Below are 22052 nucleotides of genomic sequence, written 5' to 3' on the forward strand. Positions count from 1 at the left end.
CGGTGAATGGTGAAAGTTGTCTAGTGGACAAAAGGTTACAATAAATATTATACATGATACACATATCACATAAGAATCATTTAAAACTGTTTATCAAGTTCTTTTATAATCAAGTTAGATTTAAATTATTATTAATTATTTAAATTAAATTATTCCTTAGAACTAAATGTGTGTAGACCTTTTTTTTCCAGAGCGCTCCTGTTGGAAAGTCTCAGGATTGCAGCAGCAGCACTTTTGGGATCACCAGTTTATCAAAACATAATTGTTTCTAGCAATTATCCTGTTGTGTACTTTTTAAGAGTTGAAACCCTTTCATTTTCTGTCTGGGGTTCCCTTGTTGCTCTGTGTGGGGAAAATTATATCAAAAGAGCTTGCTTTCATGATGCTGCTGCAAATACAAAGCCTAGTTTATTACAGTTACATCCTCAGATTCAGTTCCTGCCCCTTTGTCATGTCTTGGCAGTTACTTGATCCTTTTCTTTTTCCTCCTACAGGAGAGCCACCATGATTTTGCACTCAAACATTATACTGAAAAACTGGTTTTAATAGATTAGTGGCTGCTCTTATTCCACATTACCCAGACACCAGAGACTTTACTGGTACTGCAAATGTAAGTTCATGAAATAACGAATGACATGCAATTAAATGTTCATTTGAAGTAAGTTGACTTAAAGTTTACGTACCTAAACGCACAAAGAAATAAGTGGTGTAAAATAGTTTCTGCTTAGTTTAACAACATTAAGATGAGCTCATGCTCATCCCATTCTGAGATTTTTAAGATCTCTGGCTCTCACTAGCTAGTTTAATTCTACATTCAGACCTCTTAAATGAGGGGAAGGGCGGGTTGCTCAGATGTAATTGATGGCCACAAAATATCACACTAAGTTATTAGCCAGCGCTTACCAGCAGTATTATTGGTTGGTTTTACCTAGAAGGCAACTCATTTTCTCTGAAATGGTACTAATGGTTTCGTCTGACGTATTGTTAGGATAGCTTACATTTTGATCTAGTTGTTGATTTCATTGCACGTAAATGCTTCAAGAATGATTCCTGTTAGACTGGTGTCGGTGCCAGTTATGTTTTCAGTAGGCATTTGGTGTATATACACTTGTCCTGATGAATTTTATTTTAGTTTAACACGATAAAAGATAGATGGTGTTGTACGTGTAAACATGGCAGTGTTGTAGGTGGAGCTGAGCAGGAACAAGTGCTTATGTGTAAACACAGCGAAGAAGGTCTTTTAAATTGATGTTGTGACTGAAATTCTTGACTCATTCACTACTTCCTGCTCTGTTTAGTAGTTATATGTAGAGGATTATACACAGGAGAGGGGATTTGGTGACGGCTGATATCTAACCTATTTATTCCTGTTTAGTGAATGAAGTGCTTGTGTTCTCAGAGGAAAAACACGATAAAGTAAAACATTAATGATCAACTTCCTTGACCTCTTTCCTTGTGCATATGAGACTGTTGTGAAATCTTTGTCTGAGAGCGGTGCTAAGTTTAGCCCGAGTCAGTGGTGAGAAAACACAACCTTAAGGACTGAAGCTCTCTTGTGCCTGGTTAATGGATGGGTTGAAGTTGAGGCCGAAAGGTTTAAAGCCAACTTTATTTATTTTTTTTCCCTATTTTCCCTTCATTTTTACACACGTCTGTAAAATGCACACTGTTACTCCTCTCACAAGTGGTTTGCTGGTTTGGAAATGTTCATTGTTTTCCCTTGAGAGATCTTCCTCCGTAGGTCATTAGCAAAAGCAGTTGTTTTCATTTTGCTGCTGCTTGCCTTGCACTCTGGTCATTGACTTTTCTTCTTTTTCATGACAAAATAGACACACAGACTTTTTTTTCCCTGTCATATTGCATTGTGTTTTCTTCAGTTCTTCTCTTGCTTGCTGGCCACTGTTCCTAACACACCATTTTCTCTCATGGTCACTGCTTTTTACCCATCTATAATTCACACAGGATGAGACAGTTTTCTCTTCGAACATTAACAGCTTGAATCTACATTGGTTCGTATACACTACTGATCACAAGTTTGGAACGAATCTGAACGTGCTAAAAGATTTAAATAAGCATGAAAAGAAGAGAAAGGATCTTATTTTCATGTTCATTATTTAACCTTGAAGTATTTGAATTAAAGCACATCAATTGTGAGATTGGTCCATCTGTCAGTCAAGGTAGAGGAAATGTGTCTAGGAAAGTGTGAGATTTGAACAAGAAAAGTTTTATTTCCAAACTACTTGTTTTAATAAAACACCAGTTTGCTGGTATTGTTATAATGAAATCACCACCAAAGTAATGCTAATTGTCAGTCCTATTGTAGGACGCTAGACTGTAACATACAGGAAGTGCACATAATATTAAACTAATTTAACTTGAAGTCATTTTCAAGAAGCTTGTCTTTACGGCAAAATTATATCCAGTAAATATCAGAATTTCTCAGCAGTGTCACATTGCAGTTCATTTAATGACTTAAGGAAAACTGCAAAATTATGACTCCAAACCTTTGAGCCTTGGTGTATACAACAGCTTAATTTCACTGGTATTATTGTTCTGAACACAAAGTACTGTGCAAACGTCTCAAGTCATTTCTTTTTATTTTGTTTCCAATGAGCCAAGTGTCGTGTCATTTTTTAAATATATATATATATATATATATATATATATATATTTTAAATAATCTTGAGCAATAGGTCTCCAGGCTTTCTAAATGGCTCCGTTTGACATTGGCCAGTACTTGTACCTGATTGTTTTACAGAGGATTTGTTTTCCTCCAAAGAAGAGATTTGAATGTCCTTCAAGAACTATTAATGAAGACTACTTACAGAAAGCCTGACTAATGGTTCCGGCTGTGTTTGGGGAAAAAATGGCAAATACTGACTTAAAAACTCGTTACATTTGTACAAACTATTTGTTATGTTTGTACATCTCAATAAATTGCTGCACCTTTTTCCCGTTTTCCTAGCCCAACATAAAGAAATGAAGACTGACTTAAGACTTTTGCACAGCGCAGTAGATACTCCCATTATTCCCTTTTTATTGTGTACCTTACTATTTGATAAAGAAATTGCGACTCTTAGGTGGTTTATTGAAAAAAGATATATTAAGCCACATTAACAAATGCTTGTGTTTTCTGTGTGATTTTCTTTTTCTATTCATTTTTAAATTTTTATTTTATTTTTTTATTGATTTTTTTCCCTCTTTGTGTTTGCTGCTACTAACCCTGGATTGGATTTGCTGGACTGGACTTGCTTCTTCATCTGGTCTGGTGTGGTTGTGCTCCCCTGTGGTTTGCATTGCCCTATGCACCTCTGCCCTTTTGGTGTTCGGCAGGCATCGGTAAACTGTCCACTGCCGATGGTAAAGCTTTTGCAGACCCCGAGGTGCTACGGCGACTGACGTCATCTGTGAGTTGTGCCCTGGACGAGGCCGCAGCCGCCCTCACCCGGATGAGAGCTGAAAACACACTCAATGCCGGCCAAGCAGACAAGTATGTATCTCGCTCACACCATCAACTCACTCTCTGCTTCATAAACAATATATATGAGCATGCATGTGTGTGTCTCTTTGCTGCCTGGAAGTAATGGTGTTGTTGTGAGGGGTGTGTGTGTTCACCTGCCACAGTGGCAGTAATTGTAGCAGTCTGGTTATTTTCAGCCGTAGTTTAGCAGAGGCGTGTTCGGATGGGGATGTCAACGCCGTGCGCAAATTGCTGGATGAGGGCCGGAGCGTCAATGAGCACACTGAGGAAGGGGAGAGCTTGCTGTGTCTCGCCTGCTCGGCTGGCTACTATGAACTTGCACAGGTATGGAAGAGGTTAGATTGGTGTCCGGATTAAGTTACTGCTAAATACTTAAGGGCCTGTATTCCTTTGACAAGCCTATGAATATATATATTTTTTCTTCTTCTTCTTTTTTCTATTCTTAGGTTTTGTTGGCTATGCATGCCAATGTGGAGGACAGGGGCATCAAGGGGGATATAACACCACTCATGGCTGCTGCTAGTGGAGGTTATGTGGACATTGTCAAACTACTACTTGTCCATGGGGCAGATGTCAATGCCCAGTCCTCTACTGGTAAGACTACTTTAACTTTTCTATTTATAAACCATTTAATGTGACTTCAAAACACACGGTATATTCTCACTTCTGTCTTTCAGGCAACACAGCTTTGACGTATGCATGTGCCGGTGGCTTCGTGGATGTGGTGAAGGTGCTGCTCAAAGAGGGTGCTAACATTGAGGACCACAACGAGAACGGACACACACCTCTCATGGAGGCGGCCAGTGCTGGCCACGTAGAAGTGGCCAGGGTACTATTGGAGTATGGCGCTGGCATCAACACACACTCCAATGAGTTCAAGGAGAGTGCTCTCACACTTGCGTGCTACAAAGGTCAGTACTTAAGTATGGAACTTGTATCCCTAGGTTAGTTTTTATGTTGAGGGTTTATTTTTAGAAAGGAATAAACGTGCATTGTCCTTTTACTTTTTTAGTTGTTATGCAATTTAGCGACTTGGGATAATACTGTTGTAAAATAAAGCTCTTACATAAGTTCTGTTAGCTATCCTAACAGTCGGCTACTCTTTAAAATTGAGCTGGTTATTTTATTTTTCCTTTTAATGAAATGTTTTTTAAAAAAAGTCTACATCTTAAGATCAGTAAAATTGCTGTACTTGCAGTTGACTCTGAACTCATCTAACTTGCTACTTTTCCCCCAGTGGCAGGTTACTCCCATAACCTTGTTCAAAGGCCTGTAAAAGATTAATTACATTGATTTTGTTTGTCCTCTGCAGGTCACTTGGATATGGTGCGTTTTCTCTTGGAGGCCGGAGCAGACCAGGAACACAAAACGGATGAGATGCACACGGCGCTGATGGAGGCCTGCATGGTAAGCATCTGACCTAAAACCTCACTTGACATTTCACACCCCAAACCACTTGTTATGACTTTGTATTTGTAACTATAAACAGACAGTGCATACATTGAAGTAATCGGCATGGTCAAGAATGAATTGCTTTATATATCTTAGACTCCCTTTTGTGTCTCAGTACAGCTCAAACAAAATAAACTTTAATATTAAATTTTAAAAAAAATAACATCAGAAGCATAACAGCAGGTCTTATTCAGTGTCCAAACCCAACAGAGTTCTGTTAATGGTTGGGTACTCGCATGGTTAAATGGGAGAAAAGTGGACTGAAAGATTTTAATAATTTACACCATCTCCCCCGTGCTAATTGTTTTTTATCTTGTTTGCAGATTAGTCGTGCTAAATAATTGTGGAAGGGGTGTGCAGTTTTCTGTAAACATTAATTGTGCTATTGTCGATGGAACTGTACAGCAAGATTTTAGATGCCTTTTCCATCAGTCTGCTAAAATGTCACTTTTCTTCTTTCTCGTTTTAAACACTTTTTCAAATTGATGGTTTAAATTCATGTAGCTTGACTAGAAATTGATACGTGTATTTATTCAGGTGCTTATCTCTATATTCTCTGTGTGTCTCGCTGTCCCAGGATGGCCATGTGGAGGTGGCACGGCTGCTGTTGGACAGCGGCGCGCAAGTCAACATGCCAGCTGATTCCTTTGAGTCGCCCCTTACCCTGGCAGCTTGTGGAGGACATGTGGAGCTGGCAGCCTTGCTTATAGAGAGAGGAGCCAACTTGGAGGAGGTATGCAAAGAGACACTTTAAAAACAAAACGGAAAAAAAATTGTATAGCTGTAGATAGATTTGCTGTGAAGATATACTATAAATGCTCCAAACCAAAAAGTGTCGGTCCTTTTAAACAAAAGTGTTTGCTTCCAAAATTGGGAAATGGCTAATTTTTCACTGTTATCTAAAATGTAAATGACAACATTGATGTAACTGGCTAAAGGCAGTTGGATGAAAATTTCCATCCACATAAACACAAGTCAGGGTTGTGTCCGTGTAACCTGCGAGTCATTTTCACCTTATGTTTTCTTATCTGATGATGCTTCTGTTTGTGTCCAGGTTAATGATGAGGGCTACACTCCCCTGATGGAGGCAGCCAGAGAAGGCCATGAGGAGATGGTAGCACTGCTGCTGGCTCAAGGTAGCAGCCTTTGTTCTTGCATCTCTGAAACACCATAAATAAAAAAAAAACCTAACAATTTTGACATGATCACAGTCGGTTATCATTATGTTTTCCCATTTTAGTAGCTGAATATAACAAAACTGTTCTTGCTCTGTCGTTTAGGTGCTAACATCAATGCCCAGACAGAGGAGACCCAGGAGACCGCTTTGACCCTAGCATGTTGTGGAGGCTTTTTAGAAGTGGCTGACTTCCTCATTAAGGCAGGGGCAGACATTGAGCTGGGCTGCTCTACCCCGCTAATGGAAGCTGCACAAGAAGGCCATCTGGAATTGGTGAAATACCTACTGGCTGCAGGTGGGCAAGGAAGAAGATGCAGCAATGGTAGAAAGAAAAGACACATCAAAAATGTCTTAGACTCTTGAGCTCACACTCCTGTAACTTTTTCTCGTTCAGGAGCAAACGTTCATGCCACGACGGCAACTGGCGATACAGCACTGACGTATGCGTGTGAGAACGGACACACTGATGTGGCAGACGTGCTACTGCAGGCTGGAGCCAATTTGGTACGCCGTACTCTTAAATCCTCTTAGTCACTTATGATTTGCCCTGCTTTTAAAAAAAATGTAGTTACATATACATTGGTTCAAGTGACAGCGGGGCAAGAAAAGATGTGTAAAAGTTTTTTGTGTGTAAATGTATATTGATTGAACTGAGCATCTTCTATTGTGTGAAGCAAGACCTTTACCTTGTAGAACTTGCACCTACAGCAGCAGTTTTCAAGATGAATACAGATTATAGCCATTTTGTTTAACTTCTGTGTTGAACTGAACAAATCCACTTCATCTTTTTCCTTTAGGAGCATGAGTCTGAAGGGGGACGGACACCCTTAATGAAGGCAGCGAGGGCAGGGCATCTCTGTACAGTGCAGTTTCTTATCAGCAAAGGTGCGTAACTGAGTAGCTCTTGGATTTAAATACAAGTATTTGAGGGGGAAAATGCATATCTAACCTCCTGTAGAGTTAGAGAATTGCCTCTCTTGAAAGGGGAAGTAGATTGTTTATATGGGCGGGTTTTGTTTTTGTTTTTTCTGCACATCTGTCACTTAAACTATGATTAATTGAAGTGAATAAATGTCATTGCATGAAGGGATGAGAAGTTTAAAATTTCACCTGAAAATTGTTTTTTCCACCAGTACACTTAGTGTAAGACCAGCAATTGTTATTGTGTCCAGGTTAATGATGAACCACGTTATTGAATATCTGGCTGTAGATATGCATTATCATTACTCCATTACTCTTATAATATATGCATTTGTCTTTGTCTGTGTTAGGTGCTAATGTGAACAGAGCCACTGCCAATAATGATCACACGGTGGTTTCTCTGGCCTGTGCTGGAGGACATTTGGCTGTGGTGGAGCTGCTGCTGGCGCATGGGGCGGATCCTACTCACAGACTCAAAGTAATGCACCCAGTCTGGATTAACACCAGCTGCTTTAATAACGATTATGCTCATTTGCATGTGTTTAATGATAATGCTGATAGAGAAAAACATGCCATATTTTTTCTTTGTAGGATGGCTCAACCATGTTGATAGAAGCTGCTAAGGGTGGCCACACCAATGTGGTTTCCTACCTGTTGGACTACCCCAACAACATCCTGTCTGTCCCAGCCCCAGACCTCTCTCAACTCACTCCCCCATCGCAAGATGCCTCTCAGGTATATGCAGCAACATGATACCCCTCCTTTTTTTCTTTTTTAACTATCATTCTTGCAAGCATGGCTGTTTTCTTTCTTTTTTCCCATTGCTTTAACACAACATATCCTCTGTCATAACAGGTTCCTCGTGTCCCATTCCAAGCTCTCGCCATGGTAGTGCCCCCTCAGGAGCCAGACAGAACCCCATCAAACATCGCTACGCCCCCACCTGTCTCTAGTAAAGGTAAACTGTGCTAGGGGCCCGCTCGGTATACTTAAAAAGTTCTACTTACAAAGTGCACACTTCACTGAGCTGTAGATATATTTATTTGGCCATCTTTAAATCTCAACATCTTTGATGTGTTTTGTTCAAATTCAGGCGTGTCCAAACAGAGACAAGCAGCCCTTCAGCCCGGTGTTCCCAGCTCTGTTGGCCGGGGACCTGAAGCAGAGCCTCTGCCACCCTTCCACTTGTGCCAGCCCCTAGAGTGCATTGTGGAGGAGACGGAGGGAAAGCTGAATGAACTGGGCCAGAGAATTAGCGCTATTGAGAAAGCCCAGCTACAGTCGCTAGAACTCATTCAGGGGGAGCCGCTCACCAAAGACAAGATTGAGGAGCTGAAGAAGAGCCGAGAGGAGCAGGTATAATCCATCATCCACTTAAGATCTGATCTCATTTTGATCTTAAGTTAGGTAGCCTTTAACTTGTAAGCTAATTGACCCTTCAGTGCTTTTTTTCCCCCCCGTATGCATAGCAACATATCACAAGTTAGTCAAACAAGGATGTGACTCTTCCTTAGGTTCAGAAGAAGAAGAAAATCTTGAAGGAGCTGCAGAAGGTGGAACGTCAGCTGCAGCTGAAAACACAGCAACAGTTCACCAAAGAGTACATGGAGGCAAAGGGCTTAGAGCAGCAGGAGGCTGGACAGAGCCAGGGTCCGGGCCCGGGGCCTGGATGTGCATCGTCTGTTCCAGTGCCTCTTCTCACCACAGCGGGTGCACAAGTACACAGTGGCTCTGACAAGGACGAGGAGACAAGCAAAGATGGGGAACAGGAAGAGCCGGAGGATGACGTCGAAGAGGTGAATTTTTCGTATTTGTTTTCTTTGTTTGAATAATGTTTGTTCCCTAGCACTGTCCTAACAGATCCGAGAGACTTAATATGCTCTCTGTATGCTTTCAGGAAGAGGAAGATGATGATGAAGAGGGCTCAGAGGATGAACCAGATGGAGAAGAGGATGATTACCCCAAGCTTCCTCAGGTGGACACAATCATGGGTCACAGGGATGGGTCGCAGTCACGACAGCAGCCGCCTCTTCCCCCTTCGCCACAGACCCAGCCCCAGCCGCCGCCTCCCCCTCTTCAGGCAGCCTTCGTTCCTATCCAACCTCTGCCAGACTACAACCCTGCAGACTACCCAGGAAGTACCAGTCCAGAGCTGCAGAGGGTACTAGTAGGGCAGCAGATGTTGGGGCAGCAGCAGCAGGGTCAGCAGCTGGCTGGGTTAGGCCCAGGAATGATACCTCAACAGGCTCCAGATGGGCTCTTGGTAGCTACACCTGCACAGACGCTCACAGACACACTGGACGACATCATGGCAGGCAAGTACTCAGAAGTTTAACTGTTGGGTGTGAGATGCGAGACTGTGCTCTACAAAGTTTTTTTTTCCTTTTTTTGGGGGGGGTGCTTACATTTGTTTTTGTTTCTTTCTTGCAGCTGTGAGCAGCCGCGTGCCCATGCTGAACACTACATCTTCACCCACACCCCTTTCCCAGCCGCCCACACAGACGCCCGCAAACATCGCCTCTCCCCCTTCAGTCCTACCCCTTTACCCCTCTGTTGACATAGACGCACATGTAAGCCAGTTTGACCTGACAGTATACATATTCTGATAATCCAAGTTAATACATTTATGTAAAAAGTAATATGCCCTGTTAAGAGAGTGTTTTCTTCACAGACGGAGAGTAATCATGATACGGCCCTGACGCTGGCGTGTGCAGGAGGACACGAGGAGCTTGTGTCTGTCCTGATTTCACGGGGAGCCAACATTGAGCACCGGGATAAAAAGGGTATCTTAGAAAGATGATTACAGTCTTCTGATAGTATGGCAGTCTGGAGGGTTAGAGTTTGATTTTAATTCAAAATAGTTTCATTTAACAAAGGACTCATTATTTCTGTTCTCTACAGGTTTTACGCCGCTGATCCTGGCCGCCACTGCTGGCCATGTAGGCGTGGTTGAGGTACTCCTGGACAAAGGGGGTGATATTGAGGCTCAATCAGAGAGAACCAAAGACACACCCCTCTCCCTGGCCTGCTCTGGGGGACGCCAGGAGGTATAAAACTGTTTCAGTTTACTCTCACAGTCATGACATTCCTATACTCCTGCCGCTAACTTCATTATTATCTATGTTGGTAAGGTTGTTGAGTTGCTGCTGCTGCGGGGAGCCAATAAGGAACACCGCAATGTCTCAGACTACACGCCTCTCAGCCTGGCTGCCTCTGGGGGTTATGTCAACATCATCAAAATACTCCTCAATGCTGGTGCCGAGATTAACTCCAGGTGAGCAACAACTGATACCATACATGTAGCATTTTCTCTGTTTTACGCTTCTTTTCTAAAGACTATTTCACTCTTTTTAGGACTGGCAGTAAACTGGGAATCTCTCCTCTGATGCTGGCAGCTATGAACGGTCATGTGCCAGCAGTGAAGCTGTTGCTGGATATGGGTTCAGACATCAATGCCCAGATTGAGACCAACAGAAACACAGCTCTGACCCTAGCCTGCTTTCAGGGGCGGGCTGAGGTCGTCAGTCTGCTGCTAGATCGCAAGGCCAACGTAGAGCATCGTGCTAAGGTGAAGACTTGTGATCACATATAACAGGACTCTGCGGCCACATTCAGATAGTCAAATATCTCAGGGAGGTTTCTGAGTCGAGTGCACTGTGACGTATCTGCAGGGACACCTTAATAAGAGCTGGTTGAATTAGCTTAATAATAAGGGAAGTTATTTAGTGCTTCCTTCATTGCCTTCTTTAGCAAAATGAACATGGTTTAAGAATGGAAATGAGACAACAAAAGAAATCATCTATATATTTTACTTCAATTACAGATGATCTAAAGGCAGAGTTGAGAAACTAGGAGTAGATGGAACAAAAATCAACCATCACAAGCATTTCACCATTTAGGTTCCTGTTTGTTTAAAATCTGAGCAATGAAGTGACATTTTTCTTTGTATGTAAAATGGATTAAACAATCCAATAAGAATAGACTGATTAAACTATTTGGGATGAGTTTTTGGTCCCATTTCAGGACCTGAGTTTCATCATAGCAGACTCAGAGTCCCAGCACCGCTACACATTTCTTTTGCTAAATCCTTAAATTCTTCTTTTCCTTATCCTATGATGTTTGTAAAATAGTAAAAAATAATTACAAAAGAAGGTGGGAAGTAATTTTTTGGGACTGGTTGACCGCACCCATTATCTTCACCATGGTTGAGCTAGGATTTACTTATTACACGCATATCCATCCTTTTCTAGAGCTTGACATAATGGTGTGTGCTGACTACACAACCTGTTTATTATACAACCTTGAGCCCCCTAACTTCTCCCACTGACTCCGTGTCATGTATGAATTATTGGACGATACAAACACTATTTTTATCCTTTTGGGTTACCCTCTTGGCCTTCTTAATAACTAACTGATCGGTTTAAACAGACTGGTCTTACCCCGCTGATGGAGGCAGCATCAGGAGGTTATGCAGAGGTGGGCCGAGTGCTGCTGGACAAAGGCGCCGACGTCAACGCTCCCCCTGTTCCTTCATCCAGAGACACTGCACTCACCATTGCTGCCGACAAGGGCCACTACAAGTTCTGTGAGCTGCTCATCAACAGGTGAGGACTGTTTTGAGTTAAATCTCACTGTGATTCATCATTTAAGGGAATTGGATTGAATGCAAGTTTATTTCTTAGTGAAGCAGACGTTTTAAGCTACACTTTCTGTTTTTTTTTTTCTTGTTTTTGCTTTTAAAAACCAGATGCTTGCCATAAATTGTATTCAGTCTTCTAACCTCATTAGCAAGGTGGCTTTCATTAACTGATGATGGCAACAATTCTGTCTTATTTCAGAGGTGCGCATATTGACGTACGAAACAAGAAAGGGAACACTCCCCTCTGGCTGGCAGCGAACGGTGGTCATTTTGACGTGGTCCAGCTCCTGGTACACGCCAGTGCTGATGTAGATGCTGCTGACAACCGAAAGATTACCCCGCTCATGGCTGCTTTTCGTAAGGTGCGCAGTTGAAGAAGACCTAAGAACGTTGCTTTGTTCTGCTGCACTTTAGGACTACTGCAGTTACTAATTCTTTACTTAAAATTTCAGGGTCACGTGAAGGTGGTGCAGTATCTTGTGAAGGAAGTCAACCAGTTCCCGTCAGATATTGAGTGCATGAGATATATCGCCACCATTGCTGACAAGGTGGGTATTGTTTGCATTTCAGTCAGTAGTCACCTACAGCTACAGAACCTACAGAACCTTTAGAGGAATATGCAGAGCTAAAACTCCAAATGTGACCCTGCAGGAGCTGCTGAAGAAGTGTCACCAGTGCATGGAGACCATTGTCAAAGCTAAAGACCAGCAGGCTGCCGAGGCCAACAAGAACGCTACGATTCTCCTCAAGGAGTTAGACTTGGAGAAGGTAATTTCAGTCACATGTGATAGTGTTTTAGGAGGTAAAAGCATTTTGAATAAAAGGCATGGATAGAAAGAGATTTTATGACTCTTGCAGTCTCGAGAGGAGAGCAAGAAGCAGGCTCTGGCTGCCAAGCGTGAGAAGAGGAAGGAGAAACGCAAGAAGAAGAAGGAGGAGCAGAAGAGGAAACAGGAGGAAGAGGAGGGGCAGAAAACCAAGGAGGAGACATCTGAGATGCAGGAGCAGAAGGAGGATTCAGCTGAAGGTATTGTTTCATTGAAACTTTTAACTCAGAAGTATTTTCATGACTTGGATACATTTTAACTAGAATCTTGTGGCCTGATTCTTCCTAACGCCTGAATTTTACCCCTCGCCTTCCTCAGAAGCAGAGGTTCCAATTGAACCTCCGAGTGCAACTACCACCACCACCATTGGCATATCTGCCACCTCCACCACTTTCACTACAGCTTTTAGTAAGAAGCGAGCGAGTGTGGCCACTACCCCAAGCACCAATCGGAAGAACAAAAAGAACAAGACCAAGGATTCGGTGCCCAATGAACCCATCATATTGCAAGATCCGCAGGTGAGCACTACTCTTTTTAATCTGCCCTGTTTTCATCTCCAGCTTTTCCTAAAGATCGAAGAGGGGGAAATGACAATGTGTGCATTTCTTAACAGGTTGCACTAGCGCAGCACAAAGCTGACAAGAACAAGATCCACGGCGAGCCACGGGGTGGGGGTGGGGGAGTGACAGGCGGCAACAGTGATTCTGACCCCTTGGATAGCACAGACTGTGCCAGTGAGAGCAGCAGCAGTGGGAGCAAGAGTCAGGAGCTCAACTACCTCCCTGACCTCACCTCCTCCGGCACCTCCTCCTCTTCTTCCTCGTCGTCCTCTTCTTCCTCTGCCCCCTCTTCAGGAGCAGTCCAGGCCCTCCTGTCCGGCCCAGAGAAGAGACACAGTTCCCAGCCGCAGAGTGACGGCAAAGTGGAAAACAAAGTCACAGTCTCCATCTCAAAACCAACGCAAAAGTGAGTCTCTGATCGAGCGGGCACGTTTGTTGTTTGACATGTACTTTTGTGTGTAACTTTGGATCTTTAGACATAACAACTACTACTTTGTTGCGTCCTATCATGTCTGTAAGCAAACAGTCTGTCTGGTTCCAGAGCTGCAGATGCAAGCGACTCCACCACCAACTCCCTGCCCTCCCCGTTCAAGACCATGGCTCTTCCTGTCACCTCACCCAACAGTAAGCTCAGCCTCACGAGTCCAAAGAGAGGCCAGAAAAGAGAAGAAGGTTGGAAGGAGGTCGTCAGACGGTCAGTTTGAGTTTGACTCAATGTGTGGAAATTATCAAGAGCAATACTTACATTTTTGTTGTCCCCATTGTCAAATTTTACTTTTTTTCTTTTATTATATTATTATGTATACATCTTAAGGCAAGGCATTGCTTGCACACAAAGCCAATGATTGCATGTTTTTTGATTGAATTAAGAGACAGCTATAGTACAAACATTAATATCATCATTTCACGTGTTCTTTTGAAGATCAAAGAAGCTTTCTGTACCAGCGTCCGTTGTGTCTCGGATCATGGGTCGAGGAGGCTGCAACATAACAGCCATCCAGGATGTGACAGGAGCTCACATTGACGTGGACAAGCAGAAGGACAAGAATGGAGAGAGGATGATCACTATAAGGTAAAAGCAGCGCCCTCTGCTGGACTACAAAGCCATTACAGCTATCACCATATCACCACCATATCAGATGGACTATATGAAGGCTGCTCTTTTTTTTTTTTTTGGGAGGGGGGGGCGATGACGAAATACACATCTGACATTTAATGTGCGAAATATGCAGATTTTCTTTTGCTAGTATTTTCCTCAAGATACTCCCAGTTCACAAAGAGGAGGTGGAAGAGTGAGATATCATATAAGGAGTCTTTTCAAGACATTGCATTTTTTCAGGATAAACGCAAGAAGCATATTTTGGGATTGAACATGCAGACGTATGCAAAGCTTGCCTGTACAGCTCTACATAGCCTGCAAAACAGCTTTGCCTCTAGTGCTACATATGAACAGCCATGTTATTTTGAAAGTATGGGTCAGCCTCTTTAATAGATTTAATAGACTGCTGTCTATTCACATCATGGATGCTTAAGGCTGAAATGAAAATGAGTCATTAAAATGACTTGCGAAATTGCGGCGAGCTATATTCAGTGTGTAGAGGGAAAATAAGCACATCTAGAAACTTTACTTCCTCTTTGGTATAGTTTTGCAGCTTAATGTTGTGTATTGAGCTTTTCTGGGTTTGGTGTCTTGTATGAGGTGCAGAACCTAGAGCTACAGTTGGTGTGCAGTTATTTGGCAAAATAATAAATAACATATTTTTAAAACCATTTTTTTGCCAGTTTTTTTTTTTTTTTTTTTTTTTTTTTTTTTAAGGACATATTTTTGAATAAGCATATTCTGGTGTTTGGTTTCAGAGGAGGCACGGAGTCTACAAGGCATGCAGTCCAGCTGATCAATGCTCTGATCCAGGACCCAGCCAAAGAGCTTGAGGATCTGATTCCCCGGATTCACATCAGAGCACCGGGCTCGAAAACGACCTCAGCTTCCTTCCCCAGTACCACGGGGGCCACCAGTGGTTCAACCACTGGGCCAAAGGCTCTAAGCTCATTGCCCACTTCAACAGGCGTCTCGTTCCAGCCTCCCTCATCCTCGTCTTCATCCTCTTCTCAGGCCGGGGGAAAGATTGGGAAAGGGCTGTCGTCAAACGTCAGGCAGCCTTTCCCAGTGTCCCTGTCCCTGGCATACACCCACCCTCAGCTAGCGCTCCTGGCTGCTCAGACCATGCACCAGATCAGGCACCCTCGTCTACCCATGGCGCAGTTTGGTGGCACCTTCTCTCCTGCTGCTAGCACCTGGGGACCCTTCCCCGTGCGCCCTGTGAGTCCTGGCAGTGCTAACAGCTCCCCCAAACACAGCGGAGGATCCAGTAACACAGGACCACAGGCCAGACCCAACTCGAATCACAGTGAACATAGCAGCACCGCAAGCTCAGGAGTCCCAGTCACAACCACCAATACCGCCACCACCAGTGCTCCCAACACATCCGCTGCTATAGCTACACCTCATACGCCTAACCCTACTCCATATAATCCCCAACAGAGTGTTGCTACGCCTTCCTCTGTCAGAAAACAGCTCTTTGCTCCAGACCCCAAGCCTGCCGGTGTCACACCTGTTTCTGTTTCGTTGCCTTCCAGTGGCAGTAGTACAGTACGAGGCACCAGCTCTCCCGCACATCACAGTTCCACTACAACTACGGCAAATGCTCCTCAGCAGCCAGTGGGACCCATTTCACAGCCCCCCATCCAGCCAGTTAAAACAGAGCCCAGTGCTGCTCTCCCTGCTGGAAAAGACAAGTCGTCTCTGCCCGTAGAGAGCCAGCCCGCTGCTGTCAGCGAGAGCAGCAACTCTGTGAGTTTCGCGGCCCCTGCCATGTCCTTAGCTCCAAAGCCAGAACCCCGCCAGCAGTTACCTCCCCCTCCCTCCTCTGTACCATCCACAGAAGTTCCACAGCCCCACCTCAACCCACAGCCCAGTTCTCACCTACCCACAGCACCTGCTGCTGTTTTCTCGCACAACGTCGCGCACCCCAACAACACCGTACCCCACTTCTCAGCACCTGCACCCAGAGTCTCCCATCGTATGCAGCCACCAGGGCCTTATTATTCCCTTTCTGAGCAGCAGCAGCAGCAAACACAGCAGCAACAACAGTCTGTGTTTGTACCCTTCAGCACTCACCAAGAAGCCCCAAAACAAACCCAAAACCCGACTTCCCAGCCAGCAAGTTTGCCTCCACAAGCTCAGACCCAAGCTCAAGCCCAGATCCCAGGCTCCCTTCAGGTCTCTGGTAATCTTGGAATGATGAACGGTTCTCAAATGCAGCATGTCGCCAGTGCAGGCAAGCCTCAGCAGATGCACCCCAACCTCGGTCATACAGGTCTCTTCGGTTTCAGCAGCATCTTTGATAACAGCAGCCAGGTACGTGTAAATAAATCTTCACAACTACAACTTTACTTGACCGTGCATTTACTTTGATAAGGGCACCATTCAGCTGCATTTTGATAGTAATCAGTTGTGCTTGCCTTTGCAGGTGGGAAACAATCCAGTGTGGGGTGCATGCCATTTGCCTACTCGATCACCCCCAGAGCAGTCTTTCTCGGCTCAGCAAGCGTACATGAGCATGGGCCAGATGGAGAATATGATGCCCCCACCTCCTCCAGACAGCTCAAAAGCCCCTGGCTACCGTTCCACCACCCAGAGGATGGTCAACAGCCCCATCGGTATGGCTGCATTTTTGTTTAATTCCTGTTCTTTGGGTTTAATAATCAAAACAATTATCAGAATAATTTCAGGAGAAATAAAGAAGGTGGCGATTACAGTACACATGCAACCGGATGTGGTGAATCTATGTTGACATGTAAGGTCTTATTTAAATTTAGGACTGTAAAGCTGACAGTCTCCTTCTATTGTCTGTGTCCTTAGCGTTGCCTAACTTTGCCACCGGGATCTCTGGCAGTCCTGTTTTTCTACCTGGTCATACAGCTGGCACACCCTCATTCAGCAGACAGCACTTTTCCCCCCACCCATGGAGTGCATCCACATCAGGTACCAGGCTCACACACTGCTTCTCTTTAATTCTTTTACATTTTAGGCCTTAAATGTACCCCTGCCCCCTTTTATAATCCCTTTAACATTAATTTAATATTAGAGAATTTAACAGCATTTTTCCAATGCTTGTTTTTTTTAAAAAAAATCAGTCTCTTAAAAATTATTTGGAAGTGCTCTAACCTAGGCTTTGTCTTTTTCCACCAGGTGAATCTCCTGTCCCACCTCCCTCCACGGTGTCCTCCTCTGCCCTTTCCACCTCAGCGGTTGCTTCACCTCCTCAGCCTAAGCCAGGCAGCTCCTCGCAACAGGACCGGAAGGTTCCCCCACCCATCGGCACAGAGCGGTTGGCCAGGATCAGACAGACGGGGTCTGTAAACCCACCTCTGCTCACAACCAGCTATACGGCATCAGTCGGACAGGGAGGCATTTGGTCATTCGGGGTTGGCAGTGGTTCAGGTAAGAGCAAATTGGGCCCGTGTGAGAGTTGAACACAGCCATATACAGAAATGGCTTCTCAGTAACTTTGGCGTCCAGCGATAAAACCGCCTTGTGTTGTTTTGGTACAGAGGCTATGTCTGGTTGGTCCCAGCCCTTGATGAACAGCCACATGATGCACCCGCAGATGCACGCGGAGCAATCGGCCTTCTCTCAGCACCAGCCCATGGAGCAGGACGACACGGGCATCGCAAACCCTGCTAACAACTACCACCAGCCGCAGCATTTGCCCAACAGTTACATGGATTTCCCAAAGGTAACTCAGAGTAACAGCTCTGACGGACTTTCAATGCCCATTTGTCTGTCTACTTGTGTTTTACTGGCTATCTGTGTCCATTTTGTCCAGGGGATGCCAATGTCTATGTATGGAGGAACCATGCTGCCCCCTCATCCTACCATGGCAGAAGGCCCAGGGGGGCCGATGTACAATGGTTTGCACGCTGGTCACGCTGGTGACCCTGCATGGAGCCCCATCATTAAAGTGGTCCCAAACAATGCAGATAACTCTGACCCACAACAGCAGGTAAAGTTGGCCTTCATTAAAATCAGACTTGCGACACTGGTGCAGATTTATGCCATTTTATAAGGAGCAGCATTTGACTAATAACCCCCCTGACCTTTCTCCTCTCTCCTTCAGGTGTGGACCGGTACCTGGGCACCTCATGTGGGCAATGTGCACCTGAACCATGTCAATTAGACGGCATCCTACAGCAATCAAACACACACAGCATGACCCACAGTGCAAACATGTAATACCAACTGACCGATACGACCGAATAAGACGACGAAAAAATTAACGCGTAAACTTTTAAACTTTAGTAGAGACCTGAAATGCAGAGTAAAGGTTGAAGAATTGGAAGTTCTCTTTGACGCCATTCTTTGATGTGCCTATCTAACGAGGAAAGAGGAAATTGGGCCAGAGCTGTTATCAGTGTCCCAATGATGCAAACACACACACGCGCGATCACCTGTTCAACAGGATCCATTCTCTGCGTAGTTTAGCGATTTTTGACTTTAAACCCGCGTACACCGTTCTTGGGCTGCGGGGTGGGGGGGGCTCAACATGAAGTAGCTATTTAAACTTGGCCCAGAACTAGATGATGATTACCTGAAGAGCGAAATCAGAACCTTTTAGAGTGGTAAATACATGTATAATTGTTTACATACTAAAAAGGGTTAAAATGAGAGTAAATTTCATGTCGTATAGTGGCTCTACTTTATGTAGCCTGTATTAATGTGAAATATTTACCTTAATATTCAATAAAAAGATTGAAAAATATTTGTGCTGAAGCTTTTTTGTTTATCTTTGTTGATGTATATGACTCCTGAGTCTTCAGTTAAGTTTTGGGTTTTTTTTTTTATCCACTAGATTTTTATTTTATTTTATTTTTTATTCCTTTTTGGGCTCAAGCTTCCTGACTGCATGATTTCTTAGGCAGACATTAAAGTATTTCATTCTAAGTGCTTTACTGAGGGGGAAAAGTGATTTTATGTTTGAGAATCAGTGAAGGTTGTACAATACTGCCACTCAGTGGTAAGAGTGGGGTTTATTTTGTGAAAAATTGAGAGCTATGTGAAACTCCCAATATACCGCGTAGCTTTCCTCCCTATAGCAAACAATTTGTGATTAAAATAAAATGTGGTACTTGAAGATTCGTTTAGATTTAATGTGTAGCTGTTTCATTGAGGCCAATGCATTGTAAAGCACATAAGGAATGTGCCACTGGAAAGTGAAACCTCGCATTCAGGAAAATTAGAACGTCCAGCAGTTTAGCTTTGAGTTGAAAGTTGTGTATTGAGAAGATGCAATAAAGTGTACTCTAAAGTAAAAAGAAGAAAAAGCGCAATTATATCTAAAGTAAAAGCACTTACTGCGCACAATCAGATATTGGATCATAATATTGCTGCAGCTGGGTATGATTTTAAATACTTGTATACTAAAATACTTGAATATCTGCACTAAGAGGCCGTGGTCAGTGTTTAGTCTAATTTGTTTTATATTGATGAATTTGTCCAAGGCATTCCTCTCTAACCAAGGTAGACTTCTTTTTTTTTTTTTAATTTAAAATATTTGGACCTTTATTGTGAAGCCGTGGAAAATCTTAACCGGAAGTGTAGTTTTTGGGATTTCCGGGTTGTCATACCCAAGGTAAGCATGGCGGCAGCAGCAACACCCGGAGTTGCAGAGCAAACACCCGGAGCAGCTCCGCAGAGAGCTGTGCCGTTTGATTTATCCCAGGCTCCACACATCGAAGGCTTCAACCCTTTGCCTAAAGTCAAAGATGAGACATTCAAGGAAAAGTTTGCGAGGAAAACCAAGGAGAACCCATTCGTCCCGATAGGTGAGTTACACAAGCGGAGAAAAGCGCTGCACTGTAAAGTCACAACTGCGGTCCGCTATGTCCTCTACTTCACACAACTATGTTAGCGCTTAAATATAAAACATAAAGGCTTGGGTGAGAGGTGGGCACGACATCAGCTGGTAACACAGCAGAGGTGTGTGGCTAGATCAACGTAACCTATGACATATTTCCCAATGATCTGCTTTCGGTACCGGAAATATTCCCGGAGCTCCTCCTCCAGCTGTGCGGCCGCGTCCTCTCAACCCCCGGAGGTCATTCTTCATATATTTTGTAACTCGTGGTCTGCACATTAAAACCTTAAATACATCAAAGCGTATTAAAAGCTCTTTTAAGTGGATAATGTAAAACCGGACAAACATGTTTGGGATATAATTGGACTGTATCTCACATTCTTGTTCATCTGTCAACAGTTATTTACGTAATTCTGTATCTGATATACTACTGTTGCTTCACGAGAGCTTTATTAAAATAGCCTGTGCTGTTTTCTTTCATCGTTACTCCCAAAATCATACATATAGTCCATTGATGCCTATGATATTATTGCTGATTCTTGTTTTGTGTTCCCTGAAGCGTTTAAGATTCTAATTTAGAAGCTGTTTACACTGAGGTCATCTGTTGTTGACATCTGTAGCAATAATGCTGTCATTAGAAATGAACAAAACTGTAATCCGTGGCAGTTCTCCCGTTATTTTACCGTTGACTGCAGCCACCCTGATAACTAAAGTGTCTGTGCCAAAGGAAAGTGCAGCTTTTATATCTCCATCACCCTATTCTACTTGATATTAGTTACACTATTCAGCCATGAGTTTTGCCTTGTCTATGGATCCAGTTAACTGTCCTAATAAACTGGGTTTATAAGCTATAATTTCTTTATTTTCCAGGTTGCTTGGGAACAGCGGGAGCGCTGATTTATGGTCTCCGTGCCTTCCATCAAGGGAAAACCAGACAGTCCCAGCTCTTGATGAGGGGACGCATCTTTGCTCAAGGCTTCACTGTAGTCGCCATTATTGTTGGCGTTTTTGCCACGGCTCTGAAACCCAAGCAGTGAAATGGATCGATCCCACATCTCTGCCATTGTCCATTCAGTGTATGGAATCGCAGGAGACTCCGGACTTCTTTAAATGAACTGAATAATGTATTGGGTCTTTAACATTCTTCAGACACATGTAAATGTCAGCATTATTTATTGCTGTTTAAAAACTGTGAATCACTCACAAAAAATGAATATTTTCGCTTCTTGCTGACAGTGTGGAACAGCAAAGTTGAATCGGCTTGTTACCAGTAAACAGGCTGGACTTCTTTAACACTACTAAAATGGTGTTGAAGCAAATTGCTGATAAATGTAAATTGTTTTCTTGCTTCTTGCTCATTTGGTGAGCTCTGCTTCAAATGTATCCCCCATACTGTTATTGTTATATTCTAATAAAATGTGACATTTGAACCTGGTGTCATATTTAAGATAAAGCACCATATCTTTGAGTTTCCTGGTGTGCTAACCTATAAGGTTATATTGACAAACTCAGTGTGGAAATTCGTTGTTAATGACTTGAGTTAGGCCCAAGTCCACCTTAAAACACTCAACAGAATAAAATCCTCCTAAGAAGACCTTCAGGTGTTATGTGTAGTTTAATAGTGTAAATTATACACTTTATAAAGTCACTTCTCAGAGAATTGTGCTAGCCAAGTTAAGCATGATATGTATAAAAGAAATTATGCTTAAAAGATTTAAAATATCTGTAAATAACCCAAACGTGGTCATAATATTAGCACTGACTTTAGAGCTACCTTAATTATTTGTCGCACATAAGGTGCTGGAAACATTCCTCAGAGACTAGACCAGGTGTGGTCTTCTGATCTGCATTCAGAGATGCTCTTCTGCATACCTTGGTTGTACCAAACAGTTATTCAGGTTACTGTTGCCTTCCAATCAGCTTGAACTAGTCTGGTCATTCTTTGTAAACCTCAGAGTTGGCTGTGTGGGGAAATCTCAGTAGATCAGCAGTTTCTGAAATACTCAGAGCAGCCACTCCAGCACTAACAACCATGCCACATTCAAAGTCACTTAAATCACCTTTCTTCTCCATTCTGA

At 43.4% G+C, this 22052-nt stretch overlaps 2 protein-coding genes across 6 annotated transcripts in view; both read left to right on the plus strand.

Moving 5' to 3' along the window:
• The window catches only part of ankhd1 (ankyrin repeat and KH domain containing 1), a 32239-nt gene extending 13360 nt beyond the window's left edge, over nucleotides 1–18879 (plus strand). The window contains exons 3-39 of one of the 5 annotated variants that reach the window (XM_087848661.1): nucleotides 3334–3490; nucleotides 3643–3805; nucleotides 3928–4075; nucleotides 4159–4392; nucleotides 4794–4888; nucleotides 5511–5666; nucleotides 5988–6069; nucleotides 6214–6405; nucleotides 6505–6614; nucleotides 6908–6995; nucleotides 7382–7509; nucleotides 7623–7766; nucleotides 7887–7989; nucleotides 8125–8387; nucleotides 8546–8827; nucleotides 8929–9346; nucleotides 9462–9601; nucleotides 9703–9814; nucleotides 9933–10078; nucleotides 10163–10305; nucleotides 10386–10599; nucleotides 11460–11635; nucleotides 11870–12032; nucleotides 12123–12218; nucleotides 12322–12438; nucleotides 12529–12697; nucleotides 12816–13015; nucleotides 13111–13463; nucleotides 13599–13751; nucleotides 13980–14129; nucleotides 14915–16475; nucleotides 16588–16777; nucleotides 16980–17102; nucleotides 17310–17561; nucleotides 17672–17856; nucleotides 17947–18123; nucleotides 18238–18879. In XM_087848661.1, the coding sequence (XP_087704787.1) occupies nucleotides 3334–3490; nucleotides 3643–3805; nucleotides 3928–4075; nucleotides 4159–4392; nucleotides 4794–4888; nucleotides 5511–5666; nucleotides 5988–6069; nucleotides 6214–6405; nucleotides 6505–6614; nucleotides 6908–6995; nucleotides 7382–7509; nucleotides 7623–7766; nucleotides 7887–7989; nucleotides 8125–8387; nucleotides 8546–8827; nucleotides 8929–9346; nucleotides 9462–9601; nucleotides 9703–9814; nucleotides 9933–10078; nucleotides 10163–10305; nucleotides 10386–10599; nucleotides 11460–11635; nucleotides 11870–12032; nucleotides 12123–12218; nucleotides 12322–12438; nucleotides 12529–12697; nucleotides 12816–13015; nucleotides 13111–13463; nucleotides 13599–13751; nucleotides 13980–14129; nucleotides 14915–16475; nucleotides 16588–16777; nucleotides 16980–17102; nucleotides 17310–17561; nucleotides 17672–17856; nucleotides 17947–18123; nucleotides 18238–18297 (7643 nt within the window). In that variant the 3' untranslated portion in view covers nucleotides 18298–18879. Of the gene's footprint in view, nucleotides 1–3333; nucleotides 3491–3642; nucleotides 3806–3927; nucleotides 4076–4158; nucleotides 4393–4793; nucleotides 4889–5502; nucleotides 5667–5987; nucleotides 6070–6213; nucleotides 6406–6504; nucleotides 6615–6907; nucleotides 6996–7381; nucleotides 7510–7622; nucleotides 7767–7886; nucleotides 7990–8124; nucleotides 8388–8545; nucleotides 8828–8928; nucleotides 9347–9461; nucleotides 9602–9702; nucleotides 9815–9932; nucleotides 10079–10162; nucleotides 10306–10385; nucleotides 10600–11459; nucleotides 11636–11869; nucleotides 12033–12122; nucleotides 12219–12321; nucleotides 12439–12528; nucleotides 12698–12815; nucleotides 13016–13110; nucleotides 13464–13598; nucleotides 13752–13979; nucleotides 14130–14914; nucleotides 16476–16587; nucleotides 16778–16979; nucleotides 17103–17309; nucleotides 17562–17671; nucleotides 17857–17946; nucleotides 18124–18237 lie in introns of all 5 variants that reach the window. The other 4 variants (XM_087848653.1, XM_087848671.1, XM_087848668.1 and 1 more) reach the window with 4 other exon arrangements.
• An 859-nt stretch (nucleotides 18880–19738) lies between these two features.
• higd2a (HIG1 hypoxia inducible domain family, member 2A) lies at nucleotides 19739–21404 on the plus strand. The gene is made up of 2 exons (XM_006781633.3): nucleotides 19739–19942; nucleotides 20845–21404. The coding sequence occupies exons 1-2, from the start codon at nucleotides 19756–19758 to the stop codon at nucleotides 21009–21011; spliced, it is 354 nt and encodes a 117-aa protein (XP_006781696.2). The 5' UTR covers nucleotides 19739–19755; the 3' UTR covers nucleotides 21012–21404.
• Nucleotides 21405–22052: the final 648 nt, after the last annotated feature.

This window comes from Neolamprologus brichardi, chromosome 2, assembly GCF_056152115.1.
Source record: "Neolamprologus brichardi isolate AB-2024 chromosome 2, ASM5615211v1, whole genome shotgun sequence".
NCBI classification, from domain to species: Eukaryota; Metazoa; Chordata; class Actinopteri; order Cichliformes; family Cichlidae; genus Neolamprologus; species Neolamprologus brichardi.